The sequence below is a fragment of the Myiozetetes cayanensis genome, unplaced genomic scaffold (assembly GCF_022539395.1).
Source record: "Myiozetetes cayanensis isolate MyiCay16 unplaced genomic scaffold, myiCay2020 scf12, whole genome shotgun sequence".
In the NCBI taxonomy this organism is placed as follows: Eukaryota; Metazoa; Chordata; class Aves; order Passeriformes; family Tyrannidae; genus Myiozetetes; species Myiozetetes cayanensis.
Window position 1 is genome coordinate 3,821,716 of NW_026086826.1, and position 27,974 is coordinate 3,849,689.

At 48.4% G+C, this 27,974-nt stretch overlaps 1 protein-coding gene across 2 annotated transcripts in view; it reads right to left on the minus strand.

Annotated features, from left to right (window-relative positions):
- The window catches only part of ERI3 (ERI1 exoribonuclease family member 3), a 129,622-nt gene that overhangs the window by 72,703 nt on the left and 28,945 nt on the right, over nt 1–27,974 (minus strand). For both annotated transcript variants that reach the window (XM_050306484.1, XM_050306485.1), the window contains exons 4-6: nt 27,903–27,962; nt 25,576–25,667; nt 5,779–5,851 (exon numbers count right to left, since the gene is read on the minus strand). In XM_050306484.1, the coding sequence (XP_050162441.1) occupies nt 5,779–5,851; nt 25,576–25,667; nt 27,903–27,962 (225 nt within the window). The remainder of the gene's footprint in view (nt 1–5,778; nt 5,852–25,575; nt 25,668–27,902; nt 27,963–27,974) is intronic.

The window sequence follows — 27,974 nt, forward strand, 5'->3', positions numbered from 1 at the left end:
CAACATCTGTTCACGTGCCTGATGCTTTGGCCATGAAGCACTCTGCCTGAAGAGTTCTCCTCTGGCATTTCTAATCTCACTAGGCAATTTATTCCCTGCAGCCACTAACTCAATAAACAGGCAATTGATAACAATCACTGTTAAGTCCTCAAGAAGTTAGACCTCACAAAGGCAACTTCCAGGCATTTGGGTTAAAACATAAACCATTTCTCAGCTGTACCCATTTCAGTGATCTTCATCCCCAAGACACTTCAGCACCAAGTGTCTGAGAAGCACTCAGAGCTCCTCCTCCCACCCCGAAGGCAGAAGGAATTGTTAATTCAGAGGAGAGACAGAAAGCTGTTAGCAAATCTTTGTTTGTTTAAGATGTTTATTTCTAGTAGCCAAATATTAACAAAAACATCCCATTACATGCTTCCTCTGTCAGATTTCACAATGCAAGTAGGTGACCTTAAAACAGTTGTGCATGTGTATTAACAGTTTGCTTCCAACCAGGAATATCTACAAATCAATAAAGACTGGCCCTGGAGAAGGCCAGCTCTGCACAAAACCACTGCACCCCAGCATGGTCACGTTGTGCTCCCCAAGGCTCTGTCAACTCTGTTTCATCACGCCCAGAGAAGGAAAGTTGCAGTTCTTCACACACATCATTCCACTCCTGCCTTTCATAAAAACTCTCCTGGGTTTCAGGAGGATGTCAAATTAGGACCACTGTTCTGTCACTCCTAAAGCAACAACTATTCCTGTATCTAAAGATATGCTTCACCCTGTGAACAGAAATCAAAGAGGGTCAAATGTGCCAGGACAGCCATCCTGAGAAAGGGACAGCTCTGTGATGGGTATGAAGATTGTCTTTTTTTTTTTTTTTTAATAAATAAAATATCATTTGAAAAACAAGGAATAAAACAAACCCTTAGTGGATACATAAACCATTCCTCTTATCTTTTAATAGTATAACATCCACAGAAAAAAGGGAAGATCAGGATAGTGTACCCAGTGTTAATAACTTCCACAAGCCAGTTCTAGAGTCACAGAGCCTGCAAATGCCTTTGCACCAGCCCTCTGACAAGTTTTGCTGTGCTGGAAGGGACAATTAAACAAGAACACGGCAGAGGTCTCAAATCATGAGTGAGTGGCATGGAGAAGAACTAGAAACACTTACTTGTTCCATCACACAATGCAAGACCTAGGCCCAAGAAAATGATCTGACAGTAGGTTTAAAAGAAACAAGGGGACCTGCATCTTCACACGACATCTGAGTAAACAGAGTATAATTGATGCATAATTAAATAGCAAAAGTCATTGCTGCAGGATGTTGAAGAAACTGAGAGCATGAGCAGATTCAGAAAAGGATGTACAAGTTTTATATAGACAGATGTGGTAAAAACAGTGGGTACTAAACACAGTGGTCCAGGGACAGCTGCCAGCTCTCAGTCTTTGAGGAGACAATTGCTGGGAATCAGACAAAGCTGACTGGAGCCATGCTCTCCCTGTAACACCTGCAAGCATCACCTACTGGCCTCTGGCATGGAGACAATCTATGTTAGACCTTCGGTTTGGCCATTTTCACACCCTCATCATCCTTCTAATGATTTTCTTGCACAAGCTCATTGTTAGAAAATCTATCTTCACTCTTCTTCTTCCTCCTCATCCTCCCTCCACCAAACCACTCTCCTCTCCGTGATGTGCTCCCAGCCTGGTTGGTGCTGACATTCCTGCTGCCTGCCGGGTTTCCCATTGTCAGGAATGCTTGGCCACCCTGCAATTGCAGGCACCACGTCCTCAGCCTAACACAGCACTGGCTCCAGTCCTGGCGGTGAGGATTCATCACGGGACCAACCATGCTGCTAACTCAAGCAGGACCTGGAACAATAAACCACAGAGGCTCCCAAAAGAGCAGAGGGAGCACAAATGAGAGCTCGTGTTAGAAAAAGCACTAATGAATTTATCCAGGATACCTGAGGATACTCTTGGGGCAGCAGCTTGGTTGTAGCTTGTTAGCTGCAGCAGCTTTCCTTTCTGCATAAATCTTGACCCACGGCCTCCTGCTTTCTGCACGTATTACTCCACTGGTGCCCCTCTCTCCTGACATGAAGCACTCTTTGTTATTTCCACCCTTAGCATCCAGCTCCAGTGATGTGGCTCAGGTTGTGCACCTCAGTCCTAAGCCCGGGGCTTCTGCGAATCGACATGACAGGCACCTGAGGAGAGCTGGCAGACGGGATGGTGGCTCTCTGTTGAGATGGTTTAGGGGGATATCTGAAATGTTGCAGCATTCAAAGAAAGCCTCCTCTGCTTTCTGCTGCCCTCCCACAAGGCTGAGCTAATCGAAGTGAAGAACATGATAAACTCTCTGCCCCGAGTCAGCTCCACACTGACAGTTCACTAGAGATACAAGATCGCTCAGTGACATTAAAAATGTCAGCAAACACCGATCAGGCTTGATGGAAGGGATGCATTAGCAGGATGGGGGGGCACTGGGCAAGGTAAAACTTCAGCAAACACAGCCAAGTGCACAGGCAGCTTTTTTCCTGTCTGTTCTTCCACAGAAGGTTTTTCACAGATCCCAAGACACTGTGGCCACCGCTGCAGCGATCAGGTGTGGAGCTCACCACCACCTGCACGGCCAGATCAATCCAACAAGGTCTGCCTGAGGCAAAACAAGCGTGGCACCTCACAGGGGCAATTCCTGTCTTCAGCTTGCCCCAGAGGCAAGTCTTGGAAATTGTGAAAGCTGCCTTGGAGGCACAGGGTTCTTGCCTCAACTACTCCTGCAGCACAGCAGAGACAAGGGGAGGAGTTTATTGGCCAATGAACCATGAGAGACAGACTGTCTCACCACTGAGGGAAGAAGGACTGCTGAGCTCTGGAGCATCCCACGCTTTGACAGAGGGAGTACAGACAAGGACTGTTTCTTAAAATTATATAAAACAGAGACAAAGAGGACCTGAAGCTGTGTGTGCATGGGCAGAGGGAATCTGCTACTGCACTACATATAGGTACACAAAGTCTGTGTAATTGGAGAAGGAGCTCTCTAATTCAGAAAGGTCCTCTTGCTATCACTCCTCACAAGGAGAGACCCAAAGAAGGGGCAGAAAATGCAGGTGGGGCCTTTCTGCAGAATACTGCTGTCACATGTGCCTGGTTTCTTGATATCTGAAACATTCAAGTCTCTGCATTATCCATGACCTAGAAATCATCAGTTTCACACTCCACCCCCCAACCCGCCCACCGCCCAACACCTTCACTTCATGGATCAGGTCAGAGGCAGACTAAGCCTACGAGGTATTTCTAAGTCAGGAACATGCCAGAGGGGGGGAAAAAGGGCCACCTGAGCTATGCAGGGACGAACAGGGGGGCTAGTTACCTGTCCACTTTTATTTGTCTCACACTGGGAGCTCACTCAATAGAGACTGAGGCTCCATTGGGTCTGTCTACTTGGACAGAATTAGTTATCTAAGCTGGAAATCCTCTCTTGTGAAAACATACAGGCAGTTGCCCCATAAGCACCTGAAAGCAGTGAGTGGCATGGAAAGATCCTCACCCTGGGGTAAGAGCAAGTCGCAGGAGAAGCAGCTCTTAGTCACAGGACAGGAGATATCCCTGCTGTCCTCTGCAACATGGGTCACTTCCCAGAGGGATGTGGGGTCCCTGGAGCCACAGTGTGTCTGAGGGCATCAGATACTGAAGTGTTAGAAAAACTTCATTTTTTAGAAAGACTGGAGGGATTGGAGGAAGATGAACATTTCTCTCTCACATCCCCTCCTCACATGATCTGAAGGAGGTTGAAGCTTTCCTTTCCAAGTTACGTGTGCAGGGGAGGACAACCCCACCCATGTGCCCCCACCCTACATGCTCAATATGTGACACCTTCAGAGTGCCAGGAAGGGGAACACTTCGCTGCAACAGCTTCTCTCCTGCTCCTGCCTTTAGCTTGGGACCTCATGGATGGCTCAGCAGCCCTCAGCTTAGTGTCACAGCATTTGCTGATGTGCAGTACACGAATACCCATCCTGAAGAACAGCCACGTGTCTGGACATCCATGGTTTGGAGAATCCCAGTTCCCAACACACTAAATGCAGCAGCCTTGAACTATGGGAAGGAGTTGTAAGCTGTTCATCCAGAGGCCCAGAGGAGGAGCTGGATCAACCTACTTCTTAGCAAACATCACAGTACATTGGGATTTTTTTTTTTTAAAGTATTATTATTCTGCAGCCATCAACCTGCTGGTTATATAGCTGCTATCCATTCACCGGAAGTTTAGTGAACTTCAAATGGCGATCATTAATGGTCACTGAACTGCAGAATGCCCCAGTGTGCTTTCAGATTTCATTTACCAAGGACCAGCAATCAGCCAAAAGATTTGCTCTGACAGCAGGGAAATACAAGACCCTTTGACAAGTTCAGCCAGGAATGTGCTGCCAGCATCCCTTGTTAAGTTCATGTTCTACCCTATTTGACGGAACAGATCATGCAAATTGTCCTTCTGCGGCCGCTCAGCCTGTCACTCACGCTTCCATTTAAAACAATAAATAAATAAAAGAACAAAAGAAAAGCCCACAAGAACAACAAGCTGTTTATAAGCAAATTTCGGTTGCTGAGACCCCTAATTACCACGAAAAGGCACAGAAACCCAAATAAAGCACTAAATTGGATGGGGGAAGGGAATCTTATCCAAAGGTTTAACCAGGAGGGCCACCCCAGCTTTCTCTTGTGCACAGACAGCAGCCTCCTCTCTCACCCTGCTACTGCTTGTCATCACACTTGTTCTTTTCTTCTCACTTTGGTTGGTGTCTTATGGCACCACCACATTTTTCTGTGCAGATAGAGCAGCTGTGCCAGAGGAGACCTTGTGGAAGCACAGCAGGCTGTCCCTTAACCACTCAGTGAAGGCATGGAGCAAGACAAGGCACCAGACAGTACTGAGTCCAAGGCATTTTGCTTAATAAAGTGGTCACTGGTCTCTTAGGTGGATGTGCTGCTGAGACATCTCCCCTTCCCCACGCCACAAAGGGAAATGTTGATTTTTATACTGGAGTTAATTTTAATTTTAATTTTAATTTTTTAATGGCCAGTCTTCGCGAGCGAAGATCCGGGGAAGGTCTTTCCACCTTCCAGCCTGCGCATTGGATTTTTTAGGTGAGACACAGTGTGCGCGGAACTGAGCCCACCCTTTAATCCTAAGGTTCATCTGCCGGGGCCAAGCGAGCTTGGACGGTGGCAGCGAGGTCCTTAGGACGTAGGTGGGTTGCCTTTAAGGGCTAACGAGCCCCACCTGCCCGGGAGTGGCCCTGACCGGGAATCGAACCCGGGTCTCCGTGGTGACAGCGCGGCGCCTTTACCACTGGACCACCAGGGGCTCCTATATACTGGAGTATTTCCACATTTATTAACCAGAATTTGACCTGAAGGGAACCGTGCTCCTAGGAGCCTTATACGCCTGCAAAACAAAACAGAGCCAGCAACACTGGCGACAACACAACCTTCACTGGAAAGGGGTCTCACAGTGTCCCACTATTATGCAGAGACATCGCACTGTGCCTGCCACAATGGGATTTTCCCCAGCTGCAGAACACATCCCATCAAGTACAGTAACACTCTATTAGAGGAGATACAATAGGGAGCTGGAGGACTCGCTCAGCCCAGCTTCTGAGGAAATAACTCATTTCAATGCAAAACAGCAGTAGTTATTAGACACCTCCTTAAAGAGGAAAAGTGAAGGACAAGGGGAGGAGGGAGAGAGGGAGACAGGGACTATGGCAGTTTGCACAGAAGTACCTTTTTCAGATTAATCCACTGTTTGAAGTAATCAGCAACCGGCAGCCCTAAGTACTGGCATTGTCCTGGTAACCTGTAAGAGAGAAGAGAGCAAGTTTGATTCAATCAGTGTCCTGACAACACAAACTCTGTTTTCTTAAGTGCATTTTGTTCAGAGATGGAAGAGACCCTCGAGTCTGCTGTAACATGCCGCACATCAGAAGGACCATAGCTCTTGGCAAAAAAATCTCATGAGAGCACAGCTTTGCTTAAGACTAATATACATCCAGCCACATCTAGGCTGCTGAAACCTTTTGGACTAAACATTTTGAACAGCAAGTGCAGCGCTCAGCTCTTCTCCGCAGTGGCTAAGACACAAACATGACTGGAGTATCCGCGCTGTCCTTAGCTAAGTGAACCCATCACAAATCCCTGGAAAACCATCCTGCTTAGCAGCTTACAGGGCAGACAGGACTGACAATTCACCTGTCATGCCCTGGTGCTTCTGCATTTGGCCTTTATGGTTAAAACACTGAAGGAGACACGAGGGAGGGAAGGAGGCAACAAAACATTCAATTTTGGGTGGTAGCAATGCTGTAGGACCGATGTTTTAGGGCTAAGAAGGCAGAGGCTGTTTTCCAAGCAGGTGCTTGGAAGAAGAGAGCAGTCACAACTCTGAGGACGCAGGGTGCTGCACACTGTCTCACCAGGGGTTTGAGCACAGCAGCCAGAGCTGCCAGCACATGTATTTACCCTCTCCCTTCCTACAGCGAGCCAATGGAACAGAGCTCAAAACAAAACGGCACCGGTAAGGGAGTTGGATTGCCTGAAGGGACAGCAGGACCCCAGGAAAGCTGTTTCTCTCACACTGTGCTGATCCCAGCGTGTTTGCATGGGAGCTAAAACGTGCCCCTCAGCTGGGGAAGGCTGAGCTGCAAACTGTGTGGCTCTAGCCGAGCCTGTGCAGGGACATGAGTTATGCGAGTTTTTCCCGGCCAGTTTGATCTGATCAAGAGTAATTGATGGATCTTGTTCATTCACGTACTGCTGAGCACGCCTGGGGCACTGGTCACAGGATCTTTAACTGAAGCAAAGGAACATCCCAAATAAATATGTCAACTAAATAAATGACTAAATTAGAGCTGTTTGTGCATGCTAAAAGTCACAACCCCAGAAATCGGCTTTTGCAAACAGAGGGGGGTGGGGAATCTCCCAACTTCCTCAGGCACATGGGGGTTGTAGGGGAGGCTGTAGAGGAGGAGGGAAGAGCTATGACTGTCAGCATCAGCTGCTCAAACATCCCAACACAGACCACCACGTCCAGGGCAAAGTCTTCTCCCATCTCCACAGAGGAAAGAGTGAATAGTCCAGACTAGCCTTCAGACCCAAGAGTGAAATTCAGGAACACTCTGCTCAGAAGTGGATACGGTGTAGATACATCACACTGAGCCAGGGTGCACCATCAGTGCACCAGGCAGCACCTGAGTGCTCAGCCCAGTTCCCAACCCTTTGGTGAACAGGGCAGCATCCCTCTAGACATTTCCCCAAGTAAGGAGATGATGGAGCAGCACAAATAGTGCACTTGTAGATAATGCGAGACCCAGGGTAGTGCCAGAGTGGTCTGGTCTTGGTGATGCCTCCATTTCTATGGGAAGGAATGAAGGAAGCTGGCAAACATATCCAGGAGAATCTCCTGGGAATATGTGGCCAACAGAGCCACCACACACTGGGATCCACCTGTGCACCACCTTTGCCCTGCTTAGGCTAAGAAATGAATGGACTCCCTGAGCCAAAATTATATGCCTGGTCCTGAGAAGATGCAAGAGTCCTCATTTAGGAGCAATAATTTAAGTCATACAAACACATTTGAATAAGAAGGTACAGAGGAAGCTCTTGGAAAGCAGGAAGCCTGTCAAGAGAACGAGCTTGCAAGCAGCAGGTCTGTGGCGATCTGCAGGGTAAGCAATGTGACCTGACAGCACAGTCTCATCTCTGGGCACAGCTCATCTGATGTAAGCACTGAAACAAACCACCTGGAGTCACTCCTCACAATGGAACAGCCATCACATAAATAGCAGCCTTTTCATTCATTTTACAGCCTTACACATAAGTTCAAGACATCCACACAGACCCCACCAGTCTCCACCAGCATGTTAAGAAACTCCTTCTCCAGGAAAGCTGCTTTCTACTGGTGCCCAAATCAAAAAAAATCCCAAGGAACCATCAAAAACAAACAACTGGTCTAAATACAGACATGTGATTAGTTCAACCGCTCTTAGACTCCTCACATTTAGCTAGAGAGGATGATGAGAAAAGCTAGCAAAAGGTATGTTACTTAAAGCTGAGTTTCTCCTCCCAGCTCAAGAGGCTTTCATTAATACAGGTCTCAGTGTAGCTCCAGTTAGAGGAATAATTATCAATTCACCTAACATCTGGACAGGGCCCAGGAGAAGTGAGTGCAGCATTGTTCTTGTTAGCCACAGGAATTGACAGCTAACCACCCAGTGCAATGGATGACATCTAAAACACTGCCATCCCTGTGGGACCGAAAGGCCTAGCAAACCGGACAGTCTGGTTCTATTTCCGCCCTGAGACTGATGGCAGTATGCCCTGGGCGCTGGACAGTGGGTCTTTAATTGGAGAAAATAAATGCTCCAAATAAATATGTCAACTAAATAAATGACGCATTTTTGCAAACAAGTAACAACCCCAGAAACCGCCTGTGAAGCTGTGTGACCTCAGGACATTCCCCTCCCCCTCCATGCTTGTGCTCCCCTCATTTCACCTCAGCACCAAAGAGGCTACATCAAGTTTTTCAAGCACTAGGAGACCTACACTCACACCATAACCTGGATGGGCTGTCAGCAGCATGGGCCAAAGCATCAATCTCCTCCCTGAGCTGGAAGATGAAGGCCTGGTGGCTCCAGGCCAGTGAGGATACAGCCACTTAGCAAGGATTAGCAAAGGATTGCTACGTGGGTCTGGTCTAGTCTGCGTATGCAGCACTCCCAGCACAGGGAACGGGGAGACTTTCACTGCACAAAAACAAGGTTCCCAGATAGCTACGGGAAGGAAAACACTCCTGCAGTGTCTTTTCCCCAGCTCCAAGCTCACCCAAGCTACAGTGGTACCCCCACTCTTCATCCCGGTGAGCAGGTTGGAGTTTCTCTATCATCTTCTCCAGGCTGGAGCAAATAAGGCACACCTGTGGCTGTCCCAGGGAACAGAAGTGCCATGGCTTGTAAAGAAGTAAGTCCATTTATCAGCACCACCACTTACTTGAGCTCATTTGATAAACAAGCTCTTACGCTCAGTATGGCTTCTTGCTCTTGCCAGAGCCAACCTCGCACACTGAGGGCAGCTTTGCTTGAGCAGAGAGCTCAGGATTTGGCCCTCCCTCAGGTAAGGGAGAAGAGAAATGATGGCACATTTCACTGCACTCAACATCCCATGATCCTTCCAGTTTTTGAACGAGGTCTCACTGCCTCCCCAAACACTGAAGCGCTCGCAGCTTGGGAAGGAAGCCGGCTTTCAAAACCACCCTGTCAGCCAAACAGCCATGGCTTTGGGTATGACTGCACTTGACAGAGAGAAGCTTGAGAATGGCTGTGGGATCTTCCAGCCTCTGGTGCAGCTCTGGTACTCTGTCCTCCCAGCAGCAGAGATGGGAGAGCACAACCTCTGCCTGCTCCCAAAATGCAGATTCCCTTTGGGCAGAAGAGCAAGTGACACCGGGTGGTACACTCTCCTCCACCAGCCAAGCGAGTCCAAGTCCTTCTCAGACTGTGGTCAGCAGTGGCAACTCTGCACTGTTTTCAGAGAGCTTTCATCACCCCAGGCTCCGATTTCCACCCAGCCCTGCTCCCCCACCCTGCAGGGTAAATGGGGCCTGGAGATGAACGGGATGCAAATAGGAGGCGAGGTGACATGGCTGCATTTCTCCCGTCGAAGCCAGCTCTCTCCAAGGCAGCAAGAAACGCACAGCTCGGCGGTGATAAACGGCCTTGCTTTAGTTATCACTTTCCTTAAGTTAAGGAGAGCAGCCTAGTGATGGATGGGCTGGAATTCGGTTATCAGGGAAGGCTGTCAGCCAGAGTTGCCTATCTCCACACACATTTAGCAGGGCGTCATTATGCGATGGCATGGAGTTAAAATATGACCAAGGGTATTGAAAGAAAAAGAACAGGATTAAAAAAAAAAAAAAAAAAAAGGCAAATTGAGCAACAATAAAGGAGCATGAGGCAAGAACGTTATCGTACTAGTGACACCTTTTATCTCGGTCTGGTTAGCTAGAGCAGGGCACAAATTGGTCCTTCCTCCACTATTGTATCCTCTTGTACAAACAGAGGCAGATAAAATGTGTCACCAGTGCGATAGCATATCAATTTAACCCTAATTATCTAGAGGGTCAAACTAAGAAATAGGGGTTTCTCATTTCAACAGGTCCCTCCATCTCTGCTCGGAGCCACCACATTAATATGGAAGGGGGAGGGGCAGCCGTAATTGATTTCCGTCACTCAGGTGGTCCTGGTGTATAAAAAATTAATGCTTGATTCTCCCAACTAATCAGAGCTGGTTAACGTCCATCTGCTTCTGGGTTCAGGATGTCAGGAGACAAAGAAATTGGGCCACTTGCTACACACTGGGTGTATCGATACTGAGGCAGTTAAAAGAACAAGTCCCTCTATGGGAAGATAAAGAGACATTAAATCTTGGGGTTTATAGAACCAATCTCAACCTTCCAAAAAAATCCATGCCCTGGAGACCTTGTATTGTAAGAGATGCAGAACATTTCAGTCGTGTCCCAGCCAACTCCAGTGCACTGGGCTACGAAGGAGAGGGCTGGCAGGCTCCTGCCCTGGAAATCCTTCACTGAAGAAGGAAGCTATTTGGATGCTGCAGCACTCAACAGCACCTAGGTGACAGCCACCCCCCTCAGCCTGACACCTTAGTTCAAAGCAATGCTGGTCAAAGCATCATTCTGGACCGTGCAGCCCAAAGGTGCTGCTCTGATTTAGAGTGGGATGTCTGCCAGGAGAAGAGGAAAGCTTGGGTGTCCTCTCTCAACAGAGAAAGATAGCAAAGGGATAACACTCTGTGCTAAGGCACCTGAGACATTTTAGCAGAGAAACAGCTCCATAACAGGCAAAGCTGCATCTCTCTGCACCTAACCCCACAAGAGCTAGGAATTTAAAGTAGCTTATGTAACCCCATACCCTTGCAAAAAGGCAACCTTAGGTTGCTAAAACCACCGTGCCAGACCAGGAGGCCTCTGACACTGTGATGTTACAGCACCCGCACACGAGCAGAGCCTCCCAGCCACAAAGAACTGCCCATGCCACACTGCACCCTGTGAAAACCGAAGCATGTGCTGATACACACCTCAAAAAAAGCGCCCATACCCCAACTCCCTCATCCCAAGAATTCCAGTTAGACTGGGACAACTTTCCTGTGTAACTGAAGGCTTTGGCAGGCAGATGTCTCCTCGGTGTTGGAGTCACTCAGCGCAAAGAGGCCAAGGCCCCACACATGCTTCTGTCCAAAGCTAAGGACGAACCCCCTGCCAGGTCTCTGGCTCTCCACTCACACACTCCTCAGCCCCACAGACTTGCCAAGGGGCCAGAGGAGCCCACCTGCTCTTCCTTTCCACCAGATGAGCCCTTGCCAGGTGGCTGCACCCCACGCGCCCATGGTGCCGTTCCTCTCTGCCCCTCATCAGTGCAGGACAAACCACCCCTGCATGGCTGCACTTAAAATTCACAAGCAGTAGCTGTGGAAAGACAATACATCTGGAGAGGGTCTGAAAAGCCCCAGAAACCCGGAGACAGGTCCCATCTCCCTCCCTTCTCTGCTTTCCTTCCACCCTCTCAGTTCTCTCAACCACCCCCAAACTTGTCACAGTGCAACAAGCCTACGAGCCACACATCAGCTTTAAATATCAGCATGCATGAAGCAGGGACATGAGAGCAAGGAACTGGGAACAGACAGAGCAAGCCTCCATCGCCTGTCAGGAAACACTAATGAATTTCAACACCAGCAGCCATTGCCTCAGACGGGCTGGTGAGAGGAGACGGAGCTACAGCGAGGAGCCTTTGCAGGAGCAGCCTGCCTCTTTTCAAAGCCCCCTCTGTTAATAAATGTCATTGCCAAGCAGGCTGCAGCAGTCCTCGAGCTGGGATGGCGTGGGTCGGGGGAGAGACAGGCAACTGACAGCACTCAGGATGCCTGGGCAGCACAGCCCTTTCTTCTGCTGCATCCCCAGACAAGAGCCAGAAAAAGGAAGCAGACGGGACATCATCACTGGCATGAAGCTGTCTTCCACTAAGGTCCCAGTACCCAAGGGAGCCAGAAGTGCAACCCCAAAATTCCCCAGTACCACTGACTGGGACAGATGGAGGCTCTAAAGGGAACAGTCCTGGGATGGACAGAGGGATGCAGAGACATCCAAACACACTGCCTGCATTCCCAGCAGCAGCAAAGGGTTACAGAGCAGCCTGTCCCTTTGCTAACACAAATGCATTCCTGAGGCAGCAGGAAGAAGCATCCAGCACAGGGCACTGTATGGCAACCGCACCGATGCACAACATGAAGGTCAATGCAAGTCTTCTTTACAAATGTCAACCTGTCATCTCTGGATATTAATGAGGGCTGACCAGCAGCTAAAATGCATCCATGCTCCATTAGTAATAGGAGAGACACGATGCAGGAGAAGAGCACACACCAGGGCACATGGGGGAACCAGTGGGTCTGTAGGGCCTGGGGAGGTGTGGTGATGCACAACGTAACTTGGGCCACTCCAGCCACCCAGGAAGGAAAGTTGCCACACAACCCCCTTCACTGGAGTGTGTGTTATCTTTTCCCATCAATCTTTAATTGGATTAGTGTAATGAGGCCAAAAACCCAGGCTAAGCAGCGAAGCTAATACCTGGCACTTTCAGATGTTCTTCCTTTTTCTGTGATGCCCATTCTGGACAGCGCTGCATTCTCTCTCTAACAGGCATATTTCTGCCTAGGAAGCCTAAAAAGCAAGCTGCAAGCCTTAACTCTCGGGACTCAGCAGCACTGGCTGAAATGTCTGAACACCCATCACATGCTAACAGCCTGATCCCTATTCTCTAAATTTTTGCTGGATACTAAGAAATTTGGGAGAACTTCAACATCCACGCTTTCCAAGCAGCTAGCCAGTGAATTGAAAAGGCTGTTATCCCAGACTGCAACCAGAGCAATGTATACACTGGGAACATAATTCTGCCACACAAAGCACACAGGGCAAGTGGCTCGTTCGTGACTCGTTTGTCCTGCAAAGCACTGTGTGCCTTCCACTGCCATCAACCTTAATGAAACATGAAGGCATTTAACACCATGCGAGATCTGGCCCTTTTATGGGTATCTGTCTGTGCGTCAGCTCGATGCTGGCAGAGATGCTATCTCAACATTAAAAGCAAGGCTGTAACACAGCAGGTATTCAGCCTCCAACAGAAGATGTTCATCAACAATTGCACACACATGATGCTACAATAAATCTATGTGCTACCGCTTAACAGCTTCTCTTAAAAAGATTCATAGCTCTATTTACTGGGCCTGATTCTGCTGCGAGGCACGTGGGAGTAAATCTGGAGTAACTCTACCTGGAGTTAGTAAACAGCCAGGGAGAGTAGGATCAGAATTGAGCTTTTATATTTTTAAATAAGTATTTAATTACCACGCAGGAAACCAGAGCTTGCTGGCTCCACAGTTCAGCTGAGGTTAGGAGTGCAGCAGGCAGAAGCTTCACACTACTCCAGATTTGTGGAGGGGTAGAGCAAATGCTCTCACCAGCCCTTCCAGACAGGGAGAACAACTGAGTGGACTTCCCTTTGACATTAGAAATGCATGACACTGCTCCCAAGGAAAGAGAAACTGGAACCTCTCCAAGGCTAAGGTCGCCCCTCCAGCCTTGGGAACCTGACACTATGAAAACCCCTTAAGAACAGATTTCTACACATAAGCTTGGTGTGACAGTCTGTCTGCTCGCTAAACATGACATTATACAGCACCTTATGAAGAGGAGTGTACAAAATTGGATACTGTGTACATCTACCACACAGGCATGTTCTCAGTGAATGTCACGCATCATAACCACAGGCTGCAGCAGGTGAACTTCCAATTTGTCATCAGGAAAAACTCTCCACCGTGCAGGTAATAAAGAACTGGAACAGATTGGTGGTGAAATCTCCTCCCCTGGAGACATTCAAACTCATCTGGAGAAGACCCTGCGCAAACTGATCTAAGTTTGAAGTTAGTTCTGCTTTGAGCAGGTGGCTGGATTAGAGATCTCTATTTAAATTATTCCATGATTCATGCTGTAGTGGAGCCTGATTACACAGAGCGTATCCTTTCTCTGTCTATATGGTCTCTTAATAAGTCTTTCATACAGACACTAATTTAGTAATCGCCTAGTTCTCTGCATTACTAGCTGCTTTAAGAGGGAACATTCAGACTCCTGCTGCAGAACAGTAATTACACACTGAATAAGGGAATATATTGGATGAAACAGATGCACCCACAACACATCATGTCTAAGCCCCCTCAAAACCAAAACACGCACTAAAACTTAGCTAAAATTAAGCACAATTCTCCTCCTACTGCACAATTCCCATTGCAGAAGTGTTTCTCCTCAGGAAACCTGAACATGCGAGACCTAGAGCAAGGTGCTGCTCTGGAACTGAGGAGACATGCCCTGCCCCAGCCCTTCCTCAGAGCTGCTCTGCGACAGGCAGGAGGAAACCTTGCCTGTCCAGACCATTTAGCGCATCAACTCTTCAGGACAAGGGCTTCTCTGCTATGAGTCATAAACTGTTTAGTGCCTAATGGTAAAGCCTATAGACGCTTAACATAATACAATCATGTCACTTAAAGGCCATTAGTCTCCAGTCTAAACAGCACTTTTCCAGTCACAGAGGGGACCTGCCAACCCAGGAAGGCAGCATAAGGGACGTGGGTGGTCAGTCAGGTCACTGGACTCGCAGACACCCAACGTGAAGCCCCAGGTAGGACAGAGCCCAGCAAAATGGCATGGGGAAAAATCATGGCAGCTCTAGCAACAAAGAGTTTTATCTTTTGGGCTTTCTTGAACCACTTGAATCAGCTGAAAAGCCCCCGTCTGCAAGGTGAGAAACCTGTCCACCTCCAGCCACAGCTGTACCACTTGCAAGGGGAAGAGCCCCTCACCCACAGAGGGATTCTCCAGCCTTCTGCATCACCTCTCTTTCCACTCAATGAAGCAGATCATTTTTATCTACAAGAAAAGATGCCATTCTGTCTTGTGACGCTGCTTGACCCCCTCTTCTTTCCTGGTACCACCTCTGCCCTCCTCTGGCACCACTTCATCCAGATCTACTCTCTCAACTGACTTCTGCGATTGCTTCTTCTTCCCTCTCCCCACCAAAGGGAAGAACTAAATCCTGTAAGGACCCCTCTGACGATACACAACCCAAAATCACACACACAGCAGCTTCATGGGCTCTCAGCACAGCCTGCGCACTGGCAGTGGTGAAGAGAGTTGTGTAACAGGGTCTGAGCACAGGTTTCTGTGCAGCTGTAAATTACACGTGCACAGGGGAAAACAAGTTTGCCTTTTCCTTGTGGGGAAGAGACCGCTCCCCACCTCCGAGCAGAGGCCTGCCATTAGTATTTGCTTCGCCGGAGAGAAGGAGCGCCGAATCCTCCAGAGCAAAGGACAAGTGCAGCAATTAGGATGCAGGGGCTGCGGGAGCTGTTTAACAGCACGACCCGGAGGTCAGTGCCGCCGACTCCCAGCCCCGCATAAATATTGCATGAGTCCAGGAGAGGGGCTGTTACGGCCACCCTCAGCGCCAGCCCTCCCCCCCTCCATCGCCACTCTGCATCCAGCTAGATACACCAGCAACATTATTTACAGATGTGACAGTCGGGGAAATCACTTTAGTAGCTCAGGGAATGGGAATGAAGGCTGTGCAGCAGAGCAGGCGCTGGGGAGCAGGCTCCCATCTGCACCTTCTGCTTCCCCTTGCAGACCTGCCAGACAGCATGGCCCGTTCTCCAACCAGGAGCAAGAGGGGAGGGGAGGCTGTGAGCTCCCCTCTCAAGGCTTGCCCAGGGGTTTGATTATCAGTGCTGCTGAAGGACACTTCAGCCAGCAGCTGCCTTACAGTTTCCTATCAGTATCTCTGCTACACTCTTCCTTTGGACAGAGCTTTATATCAACATAACAAGAGGCTTTACAGAGAGCTTTCCTCAGACTCTGTCTGTGTAGCTCTGCAGAAGGGTTCCCACTCCAATACAACCACAGGGGCCTCATCCCTGCAGAAACTCCCCCAGCTGCTCTGTTTGGTACCAACCACCTTCCTCACCCATGATCTGTTCACTGCTTGTTCTCTGAAGGATCATCTTCACCTGCAGCTTCAGTCACGCTGTTTGGCACCATCTCTACAGTATCTTGGAACATCCTCGCTCCTCTGCCCACTTCTCTTGCTGGACATGCCAGGTGACTGCAAATTTGCTGCAATGTTCTCCACAAATACAAACCTCCTCTCTCAGGTTCACCGAGACTGGAGGCTCCCCAGGACAAGGACATGGGCTTTTCTCCAACTGTACCAGCAGCCCATGGATTCCTAGGGGCACGCTGCTAACAAACATTACTGCCCAGGGCAATACACAAGGGCTGCAAGGTAGGAAATGCAGCTTGGATGTGCTTCTGACCACGATACCTCTCCAGAAATTTTTCCACTGCTCTGCGGTTGGTTGCTGAATCCAGGGAAGGCAGAAGCCCTGTCTTACTTACCATTAGCAGCTTTCCTAAACTCACTGTGCAATTAATGGGCTTAATTATTGATGGCAAAGGCAGGGAAAGGAGGAAAGGAAAAAAGAGCCAACGAGCAGGGAATGATGTGGGGGTGGCAGGCGCCAAAGGTCTCCGAAGATCTTCCCTCAGCCTAGAGCAGAGAAGGAGCCCCTATCCGCTCTGCCGCTCCCACGGCCCTGCTCTAATGCTCCCTGACATGCCTCTGAAGACAGCGAGCTGTTTGCAGTCACCACCGTGATTTGTTAGTAATTATTTTCACGGTGTCACATTGCTGTCACTCTCTTAACAAAGAGACAGGCAGCCCGAGGCTGCCTGCAAGAAAGAACCAACAGAGAAAAGGAATTGTCAGGCACCCAGGGATCCTCTTTGCTTCCTGGGCTTCACAACCAGAGTCCTTACCAGCTTCTGAAGCAACTTCTGAGGAGAAGTGGCAAGTCAGAATCATCCCCCATCCTTGGCCACAGGAAGAGGAATTAATTACTTAGCCCCTTCTCAGTTTCACCTTACCTGTAAATCCAGTGCAACACCCAGGTGCTTAGAGCTCCTTAAGCCAGCGATTTGCTTCAGGCCTGCAGCAAATGCAAAACAACTGTGGCAATTGATGACTTTTAGTGCTCTCCTTGCAAGACCCAATTTCTTTTCATGTGGTCTTGTCATTAGAGGATGCTTCCCAAACACAGCAATCCTGATGACAAACCTAAGCCTGCCTAAGCCTATCACCCTCACACATTAACCCTTCAGACTGCTCACATGTGCCCTTCCTATAACAGATTCATTAATTACAACATACTGCTGTGCTCCGCGTGGCAGCAACATTTCACTTGGCATTTCACAGTGCCAGGGGACCCCAGCAGCTTCCTCACACCTGAAATACACAGTTGAATGGCTTGCTGTTTTCTCATAAGCAGTACAGTGACTCGACAAGAACCTCCTCTTGAACCACCTCCAATCCACCCACTCACGCATCCCACACCTTCTGTGCAATCGCAGCCATCCATCCCTCAGCTGACTTGTCAGTCCAAGGTAATCACGCCTTTCCTGTGGCTCTTGCTTTGGCCCCCAAGGAATGGAGGCTGTTTTGGCACCTGAAGTGTCACACAGTATAAGGATACAGAGATGAAAGACACCTGGCCAGACAACCTTGAAAGCATCCTTGAGCTCTATGCAGAAACCAACTGGACTTCCTCCAGAGTACTTCCAAGTCTGAACTACTCCCAGCAGAAGAATTCTCCCCTGCCTGCTTAGTGACAGTGCACAAGGGTCAGTCCCTGTAGCCATGGGGAGACCTGGGTATTAATTCATCCTCTTAGCACAGGGAGAGTTTGGAAATATTAAGCCTCACAGTCCAAGCAAAACCTTCCTGCAATTAACTGCATGGAAGAGCACTGACTTAGAGGGCAGCTCCTTTTCAGGGGTCCTTTTAATAATGAAGACATGGCACATACATGCTGTGAAGAATTAGGATCACCACTGGGAAGCTAAATGGTCCATAAAATGGAAAGGTACTCTTCAGAGCTGGGAGCACGGTGAGCTGGAGGAGAGGTCTTGGCAACCTCCCACCAGGCTCCTACATCCGCTCAGTTTGCAGGGATAGACAGGATTCCAGGCAGGAACAGGGACCTGAACTCAGCTGGTGCCCAGGCACCTCTGACATGCTGGCTGACAGTCAACACCGAGACCTGGCTCAACACCCACATGGAAAAACTGAAGCAGGGAAATTAGAGATGACCAAGGGGCACCTACAGAGCAAAAACCAAGGGTGTCCCCAGAGTGTTGGTGCTGGGCAGAGGGCAGGAGTAAACCCTGCTCCAAGGGAGGCAAAGCTGGTGGGACCAAGGCAGGATGAAGTACTGGGCAGTATGAGCTTCCCATACACAACCCTATCAGGACATCATTCTGCTTCCTAAGTCTTCTTCCCACAGACTTCTCTATTCTGCTTTCTTCTAGTACCACCTCCACGTCTCACATCAATGCTAACACCTGATCCACAGCAATCTCTGAGCACATGACACCCATCTTTGGGGTGCCAGGCTGCTGAGGGCAGCACCTTGGCCAAACACAGGAAAAAAGGTGATTCCAACATGGAATGGACTCAGCTCAAAAAGTCAGTCTGCAGCTGCAGTGTCCTCCCAAGTCCTGCACACGCCCAGACATCCACTCCTGAAGATACAGAGAGTCGCTGGACAAGGCACGTGAGAATACGCTGGAGGGAAAATACCAGGGATGACCTCAAGATGGCCCAGTAGGTCTTTGCCAGCCAGGAGCTCCAGGAGGAAAGGGACTGAACCCATCCAGGAAAATGGCTCCCAATAGGAAATAAACATGCAAACAAAATAAAACGCTTCGAAGAAAGCTATGGACTCACACGGTAGAGCAAGTCAAAGAGGAAGGATGCTGCTCCCAGGCTGGCAGTATTCTTCAAGCAGAGCTCTCTAGGCACAGAAGACATAAGTGCATCACTCCCAGTCAAGCCACTGGGAGGGCAGCACTGATGCCAACACACAACTGCTTTGCTTTGGCTGGGAAGTAAGAAGAGCAGGGATCCAAAGAAAGACAGATGACATTTCAGCCCCAGCATGAAATGCTATAGCTGTCTAACACTAGAAAAATTAAGCTGTTCTAAGAGAAAATGAACACTTTGTGAAGCTAATCCTGTTTTTTACATGTGCCATGGACAAAAAAATTCAGATGGCAACCAACCCTCCAGTGGTTATCCTGTGCAGTCCCCAAGCCAACCAGCTTTTTAGTTCCCCACGGCACAGGATCACCGCGATGCTGAATTGCTGTTAGAGGGTTCTCATACAGACAGAGGCCGGGGTGTTTTTTTCCACCAAGTATCCATTGATTTTCAAACCTTTTGCCTGAATTCATTGCAACACTGGACACAGAATTCACCTTAGTGATTCCTGGTGCAGAGGGAATTACGCTTCCTTACTCTATGAGCAGATGCCACTGAGACCAATGACCTGCATCCAGTTCAGTGTGACTGTTTTCAAACACAGCTTAAGTTACTCAGGGATGGAAAATCCACCTTCTCCATTCATTACTCCATCCCAAAGGTTCAGCACTGGAAATAAAGCACTTGATGCAATGCCTGTCTCGTTCTCCCCTACACACCAAATTTATTCCAAGTTTCTTCACCATCTTTCACACTGTTTGCAACTTGTTTGGTCTTAATTCCCAGGCAGCAGAATCCTGCTCCCCAGAGTGCACTGGGCATCACAGCTCAATAAATCTGTGGCCAGTACAGCCCTGACTATGACAAATGTCTTTGCTATGACATGCCAGACAAGTAGCAGACCTGAAGGTGACAGTCCACTGCATGATGATTCCTATGCAAAGATTTCATGTCCAAAGCTTAACCCGAAGGCATTCCCAGAATGACACACCTCGGACAACGTAACTTGCAGCCAAGGATTTCGAACACAGACAAGAAAAGGGAAACTGGTGTACAAGGATAACAAAAGCCAAGTCTGATAGATTCATTTTAACTAAGAGCGTACAGAGGGAGAATCTTAAAATCCAAAATTTATTTTGCATAAGTGATATCATTTCCTTTAAAAATGAAAAGCTGGACTGCAGGGTCGCAGAAGTGAATGGGGTCAGTGCTACTCCCTGTAAGTGCTAGAGAAGAGCATGCTCACAAGGCTCCCCCTTGCTTAGCTCCGGCAAAGCACTTTAGGATGTAATTACATGAACGACTCCATCAGCAAAGCTGACTCAAAAGGTTCCTGACCCTGGATACTCAGTCCCATTCCTGCACTGTAGTTCACACCACCCTCTTCCTTCAGCCAATGAAATAGTGTAAAGAGATACACCATAGGCAAAACAATCCCCACTAAAAGCAACACCACCAAGCTAATCCGAAGATCTTAACTGGAAAGGAATTATTTTATTAGTTTTAAACACAGGTTACTACACCAACTTTCAGTTACCAGATCTTTCTTGTTACTCTCAAAGCCAGCCTCTGAACACACCTCCTGCCCTGCTGCCACCCAACCAGCCCACCCTACACCTTCTCCTGCCTTTCCTCACAGCTACCCAAGTGGTCCCACTCACTCCAGTCAGTGGCCATCAGCAATTTCTCCCCCAGCAGAGGCTACCAACCCCCTCCCGGTCCCGTGATAAAGAACAGCATGCACAAGGGACACTGACACCATCAATCCTTCTTCATTCATGTCCTAAGGCTGATCTCAAACCAAATTTCCAGGACAGAAGGCAGGAAAGAGCAGCCCATTGCCACACTCAGAGCAGGTCTGAGAAGGCAAGCATCCTCCCAGCCTGTGTAACTTGCAGAGAAAGAATTAAACAGTAAAATTAAGCAATGGTATAATTTACTGCTTAGAATTTACTAATATCCAACCTAGGAAGAGCACCAAGGGCTATAAACATTTCAAGACACTTCACTGTGTTTTATCACTATATTAGAGAGTACTTGCCTTTTAACACTTATTTAAGAAAATAAAAAACTTCTGAGCAGTAGCTTCCTGTGAAGACATAAATTAGCATGTTCTGACCAGCCACACTAAGTGCAGTATAAGGATCTTTATGTCAGAGTTATATAGACCAAAGCCTACATGTACTTTCAGCTATACTCAGTGCATTTGCAGAATGATCCGAAACTGGGGAGAAGGATTAACTGATGCTCTTGACATTACGGTGCAGGTCTGAGTTTTGGCACATGAGGCTTCAGCTCTGCCTCTGCCTGCGTGCACAGCCACAGGCATATCACTTAACCTCAGCGTATCTCAGCTCTGCATCTATGAACACACAGTAAAAATGCCTCTTGGGTTGCCGAGATTAATTCACATTGTGTTTAAGAGCCCGCAAACTGGTTCCATACACAGAGAGAGGCAACTCAACATTTCAGGGGTGACAGACCACAGTTAACAGCTTACATTACAAGGGCTCAACCCTGGCAGACACTAAAGAACCCTCTTTTCCAATGAGACCATCTCCTGCAGTCAGCGGCTCCCTCGGCCCTTCAGAGGCCCATCACCCTCACCCCCCAATGCCACATCAACACCGTTTGCTTAATGACTAGTGGCAGTTCCAACCTAGGTGTAGGATGAGGCCCAAGCACTAAAGCAGACTACACCAGGTATCTGAATCCATCCCTGGAGCTGTTAAACTTGGAGGATAGCTCCTTGCAACAGGCTAAAGGAATCCTCCCGCTGAGCACGCAGAGGCCCGAGGACCATGTGCCTAACGAGGCTGTATCCCCACTCGTATTTTAGCTTGGCAGGTCTGGTGCTCCTTTCATCTTTTGCTTCAGGTAGCTCTCTTTAATTAATAACATTTCTGAGTCGACACAGGGAACTTTCCACCCAGAATGAATGGCCCTCTCTCATTAGAACCACGACTTGTCATGATGTATTCAAGAGCAGGAGTGTGATTCATTCCCTTGTCTGGGAACGAGGGGTGTTACTGGGGGGTGGGGGGAAGAAGAGTTCTCTGTAATGAGTGACTGATATTTGCTGAAGTTGATATGCGACTCTGTCGGCTTGAACTGCCTTGTCAGGACAAGCCTTCAAGAAAGGTGATGTTCCTACTCAAGAGGTTTTCCTCATTAAAGATATTGCATCTTAACAAGAGGGAAGGGGAGGGGTGGCAGGAGAGCTGCCGTCTCCCCACCTCCAGCCTGGTTCACACACAGCTGAGCACAGAAAGCAGGCTGATCCAAGCACAGCCCATAGAGGATCAGCGTTCTCATTTCGGAGCCATCTCACACAACAGGCTCTCTCCAGCAGTAACCAATCCCTCCAACAGGGACTCTCCTTCTGATGGTCCACCACACCCACAGCAAAGCCTTTGGCAGCATGGCCAAGAACCTCAACTCATGCTAAACCTCCACACGCCCTTCCCAGACGCTTGGTGTCCTGTTCTGGGCACCCAACTCCTTGTGACTAGTGCTCCCTGTTGTCTGAGGGAAGCCAGACAAACAGCTCTGTGGTTTTTCAAGAAAGCTCCAGTGTTCCAGAGCAACCAAGTTCGTAGCCACACAGTGCCTCATTCTCTGAAGCTCTCTGAGCCAAGCAAAGGCTTCACTGATCCTACAGCAGCTGAGTTTCCAGCTTGAATCCTGCAGACTCAGATAGTGCCAGAACACCATCAGCAGAGAGCAATACCTTGACAGTCACTATTCCTCTGGTGCTTTTCTTTAACATACTGCAACTCCTGGCTTAGACAGGGCTATTTCCCCACCTTGTGCCTGGATCCACCACTGACCAGCTTGTAGATTCCTCCTCTTTGTTCCACACACTTCCATGCACCCAGCTTACTCATCCCACTGGGCCTTCCAGTGTCCTGGCACCTACCACTGGCACCTACTGGAAGCCCTCACAGCAGACAGGCCAGTCCAGAAGACATCATGCCTCAACTCTTCAACAGCACATGCAGACAGGAGTCAAGCTAAATGCCCAGGTCATTGCTGGAACAAGGCTTTGTGATTTACCAGCCAAGCTAAGGACAGTGGAGGACAGGAACTTCACACCACTCAAGACACAAGTAAGAGGACTGCAACTTGCTCTGCAGGTACTATGCAAGTAGCTGTCATTACTAAGGAAGTTGAGAAAGGAAAGAGCATAGTTAGGAGCAGACCTGCCACAAGTGGTGGCTCCTTAAGCCAGGAAGCGCTGCACTCACCTCATTGTCCTGAGTTCCTCTGGAACCCAGTCGGGTTTCTACCACACAATGCTTTCACCAACACACTCCTCCAAATGTGGACAAGCAGCACCACCTCCCCTCCTACTGCCCCAGTGCCTTCTGTGCCCAGCATGTGGTCTCAGCCCAGTAGCAAAGGGCACCACCTACACCACAAGCCTTGTAGGGAAGCATGGGGCGATTCTCTGGAATACCTCCTGGATGTTCCACACCTCTGAGGCTCTATCTCCCTGTCTGAGCAGCCTTGTTTCAGCTCTCTGCTTTCTCTCTTTTTAAAAAGAGATGCTCAGTTCTGCTTTGCTAAACCCTATTTGGCAATGTGTCTAAACACACGCAAACTTAATTAGTTCAGGAGGGAGACTCGGCATTTGTGGTGACGGATAAAAGTAACGGGAAATGAGACAAGTCAGAGCTGGCAGGGAGTCCTCACTCGAGCCTCATCCACTGGCACAGAGCTAATCAGATGTGACGCTACACGCTGCAGCACCCAATCGGCGACGGAGCGGCGTGATGTGCTACTCACCAAGCAGCTGCAGCCAGACTCCTGCTACCCATGTGGCTGGAGACACGAAATGTATTTTCTGCTTTGCCCTGGAGATGCTTCAGGATTGAATTCTGAAGTTAATGGTTTAAAAAAATTTTTTAAAAGGGAGCGGGAGAAATGAACCACTCGCTTACAACCTCATGGCCAGAAGTGGAGTCTTCTTTTCCAGATGACTAGTGAGGGACAAGCCATGCGAGAGACCACTGCAAATGGTGAAGTTGTGTATCTCTGCTCCTGAACTGCATGTCCTGCTGAGCCAGCTCACCCCACAACTCCTACAGCTCACCAGAAATGGGACTCATCTTTACCTCTATTTGCCCATGGTAGAGCCCTGAAGGGAAAAGAAAAGCCACCCAACATATCCAGGTTGCTCACTCCATACAGATGCCAAGTCAGGATGTCATTACCTGGTAACCTTGTCAGCCCACTGTGAAGGCGATGGAAAGATGGGCTTGAAGCAAAGATAACTGTTTCTTACAACCATCCCCAAAAGTGGTAAACCGGGCTCTCAGAACAGCAATACAGGAGTAAAGAACAGAGAAAACAGAATAGATGAGAAACTGAGGTTTAGCACAGCAGCTGTTTGTGCTGGTCTCTAACAGAAGTTTAAACATTATATATTAAAGAAAGATAAGCCTCACTCTTCATTTAAGCAGCTAACACAGGAACCTGCAATATATACCAGCTCTGGACACAGCCTGAGCAGAGAGCCAGACTTTGACTCAAAAGCTCACATACCACCCCCTGACTGGAGCATGGCCAATTTCGCATCTGCACTAGCTGAGCTTTGGTCCTCCCATCCCATGTCTCACTAATCACACCAAGAAAAGACAAGGAGCTGCCACTCTACAAAGACCACTCTGCAGGGAAGAACTGGGGCTGATTGCTCCTGGGCTGTGTGCGGTTTGTTCAGGCTTCCAACTTGGGGAAGCCAATGTCACAGTGGAAACCAAGTCATATTCCTAACGAGTTGTGGCTGTCAGTTTAGCACTGGATGTGTCAAGCCCATACTTTACTGGTGTGATAACAACAGCAGTCTTTACCCAGCACTGCGGGGAAATGAAAAGCTGAAGCAAGATTATAGGAATCCAAGGGAATTCGGCACAATATGACACTGATCTGCAAACACTTTACAGATTAAAGTAATGTAATTTTTAGACACTTAACTCTGTTCTTATAATAGCATTTTTAGGTTGGTGGTCTAGCGATTTTCCTGACAAAACATGCACATACACCAACACTTGCAGATCCCAGTGCAGGTCCCCACCAGATACAGTCACCCAGCTGGTGAAGATGACCTTAACAATAAGAACACCAATGAATCATGCCAGATCCATTTTGTATTCTGTCCCAAAGACTACTCTGTGATTCATATCAAGTTACTGTGCCAAGATGACAGAGAGGAAGCCTTGCATGCGTCAGGTAAGGACCATCACTTGATTTGGGTGTACAAAACCAGCATTCCATGTATGCACTCAGAAATATCCACCCCTTTGGAAAGTATATGGGATAAAAAGGAAAGCATCACAAAACTCCAGTCTAAACCTTTCTTGGGGTTCTGAAAAGATTCACTCACTACAGGGAATAACCTAGGCAGTGATCTTGCACTATGCCCAGTACCCATCTTCTGAAACAACTCTCCACTGCCAGTTATGCACAGCAAACAACAATTTCCCTAAGAAACAATGACTAGGGACAGTTGCAGGCTTGCAAGGACAAAGACACAGGTGCTGCAGGCAAGCATGGAGCAATAAAGCCCAGAAAAATCTCCCTCCCCTTCCATACTCACATCACTTTCAAATCCCAGTCTCCACAGGTCACAAAAATCGACTTGACGCTGGGATCTAAGAGGCCTTCCTTTGCCATCCACTCGTCAACCCTCTGAAAGGAAGGCAAGAAAAGGGGATGAGTTTTGCGGAGACAGGCCGAGCCACAACAGTTAAACTCAGATAAGCTGCTTGCAATCAAGAGAGAAGAAAATTGTGATCTTATCCACCCTCTCCCTCTCTCTCTTCTCTCTTTGCTTGCCATCTCAACAACAGCACGTTTGGACCTTTGAAGATTTCTGATAGGAGACATCAGGCAACCAGAGCAGAGATGATCTTATCAGACACCGCAGCAGCTCTGCTCACGGAGGGATGGAAGTTGTGCAGCGTTAACGGGATGATACAACTGCGCTGTTACCTGGCATTTCTCCTCCACTTCTCCTCTCCCTGTACCAAAAGGGCTCCCAGTGAGCATTAACTTGTGTCCCCTCCACTGAGGACAAATACACAAGTATCCTGAGATGGCATCCCTCCCCCACAGCATTTTTCACATACTCTGACTCATACAGCTCCAAGGGGATATGGGAAAAGGGGAAAAATGGAAAGACTGGGCACACACAGGCACTGTGTGGTAGTAACAAGCATGTTTCCTTCCTGTCCAGTCTGGAACCCTCTTTCCTCCTTACAGGTCTGAGGAGATGCTTGTTCAGGGTAGCGCGGATTTAAAGTGAATCCACTGTTCCTGATCAACTTCCCATTGGAACAGAGCTTCTGGATCCTCTTCAGAAATAGGTCATGTTAATCTGGAGGATGCAATCCACCTTGGGAACTAAGCAGAAGGAACTAACCTAGACTAAAACCCCTGCATGGGCATTTAGTCCAGCTAAAACTAGCAGATGACATGCCTAAAATCCTGTGGTGGCAGGCAATCAGCTGCTATTATACAGCCTCACTAGTACCATTTCCAAAGCTTCAGCAAGAAAAATCCGTCCTCTTTTCCCTCACCTGACACCTTTCACTCCTGAATAAACCAGCATGCCCCAGAAGCTGCCTGACCTGAATCTCATTTTAAGCTAGAAATACACTGCTGTAGGAACACCTTTTCGGTCCAAATTAAAAAAAAAAAAAAAATTGTAACTAAGTGTTTCCACACTGTAAGAAGCTTCCATAGAAACAGAACGAAACCATTTTCTGGAATACTCCAGTAGCGATCTACATTGACCCATCCCAGCAAAGAGGGCTCTCCCTCCTGGGGAAGCAGGCACAGGCATCCATACGCCTATGGACACTGCAGCGTGCTCTCAGGAGAGCACAGGGAGAGCTGGGGGTTTGCATGGATGCAAGATGTCACCTTTGCAGAGCACCGTCCTCGGTCTCGTGTCATTGCCGCCGCCTTCCCTGGCAGGGGTCGATGCTTCTTCCTGTGACCGATCGTACAACAGCCCTCTGAGTAAAGCTCCCCCTGAAAGCAGCATCCAAGCCTCTCAGGCACACTCCTGCCTCCCTGGGGCTGACAGGATCTTCCAGCCAGCCTCCCACGAGGCTGCCCGAGGTTGGGGACGGCAGCAGGAACCCTTCTACGCTCCCTGATGTGAGCGCCCATGAAGTGCTGTCTCCATGGAGGATTTTAAAGCCTTTAATTTGATTTCCTCAGATAAGCAATTGGTGCAATTACTCTGATTAGGAACAATTAGGTAACGCAGCAGTGGAAATCCTGACAGAGACAATGCATTGAACACCAACCTGCAGCCCAAGTGGGCTCTGCTTGAGGAGGTTTCCTTTACTATCTGACTACCAACAAAAGCTATTGATGGAGAAATACTTCCAAGCTAATTAAGCCTTAAATGCTCTAGGAATTCAACATTAAGCAGATGGCATTATTAGGGCTATCTCTGCATTCGAACATCCTCCAGATTAGATTTTAGAGGCATTTTCTTTCTATAATACATGTATTATTGAGCATTTAAATAGGTAGAAAAATTAATTTAATAAAGTGCTGGGGAAGGGGAAAAGAAACGAAGGCAGAAGCTCCAGGAGCAGTGGTCTCGAGCAATGTCTTGGTGCTTTAAAACTGGCTCAAGAAAGAATCGCCTCTTCTCCTATCTACTGGCAGGAGTTTGGATATCTTGTCAGCACCCTTGACATGAACAGCTGGAGATGACAGATCAATGGTTCAATACTCTCAGCAGCGTGTCACCAATGTGACAGCAAATGTTATTCTAATGAAGCTGTAATCATAGTCAAATTACGCGGTTCGATTCTCAGCAAGGGGAGGGTGCAGGGAAAGAGATGAAGAGGGGACGACAGGACCAGAGGTCAGAGTTCGAGAACTAAAGGTTACTCTGCTTACCTCAAGCACTTGCTGGAGGCTTGGCTGCCCATCCACCATGCCTTGAATAATCCCAGTCAGCTGAAACGAGAG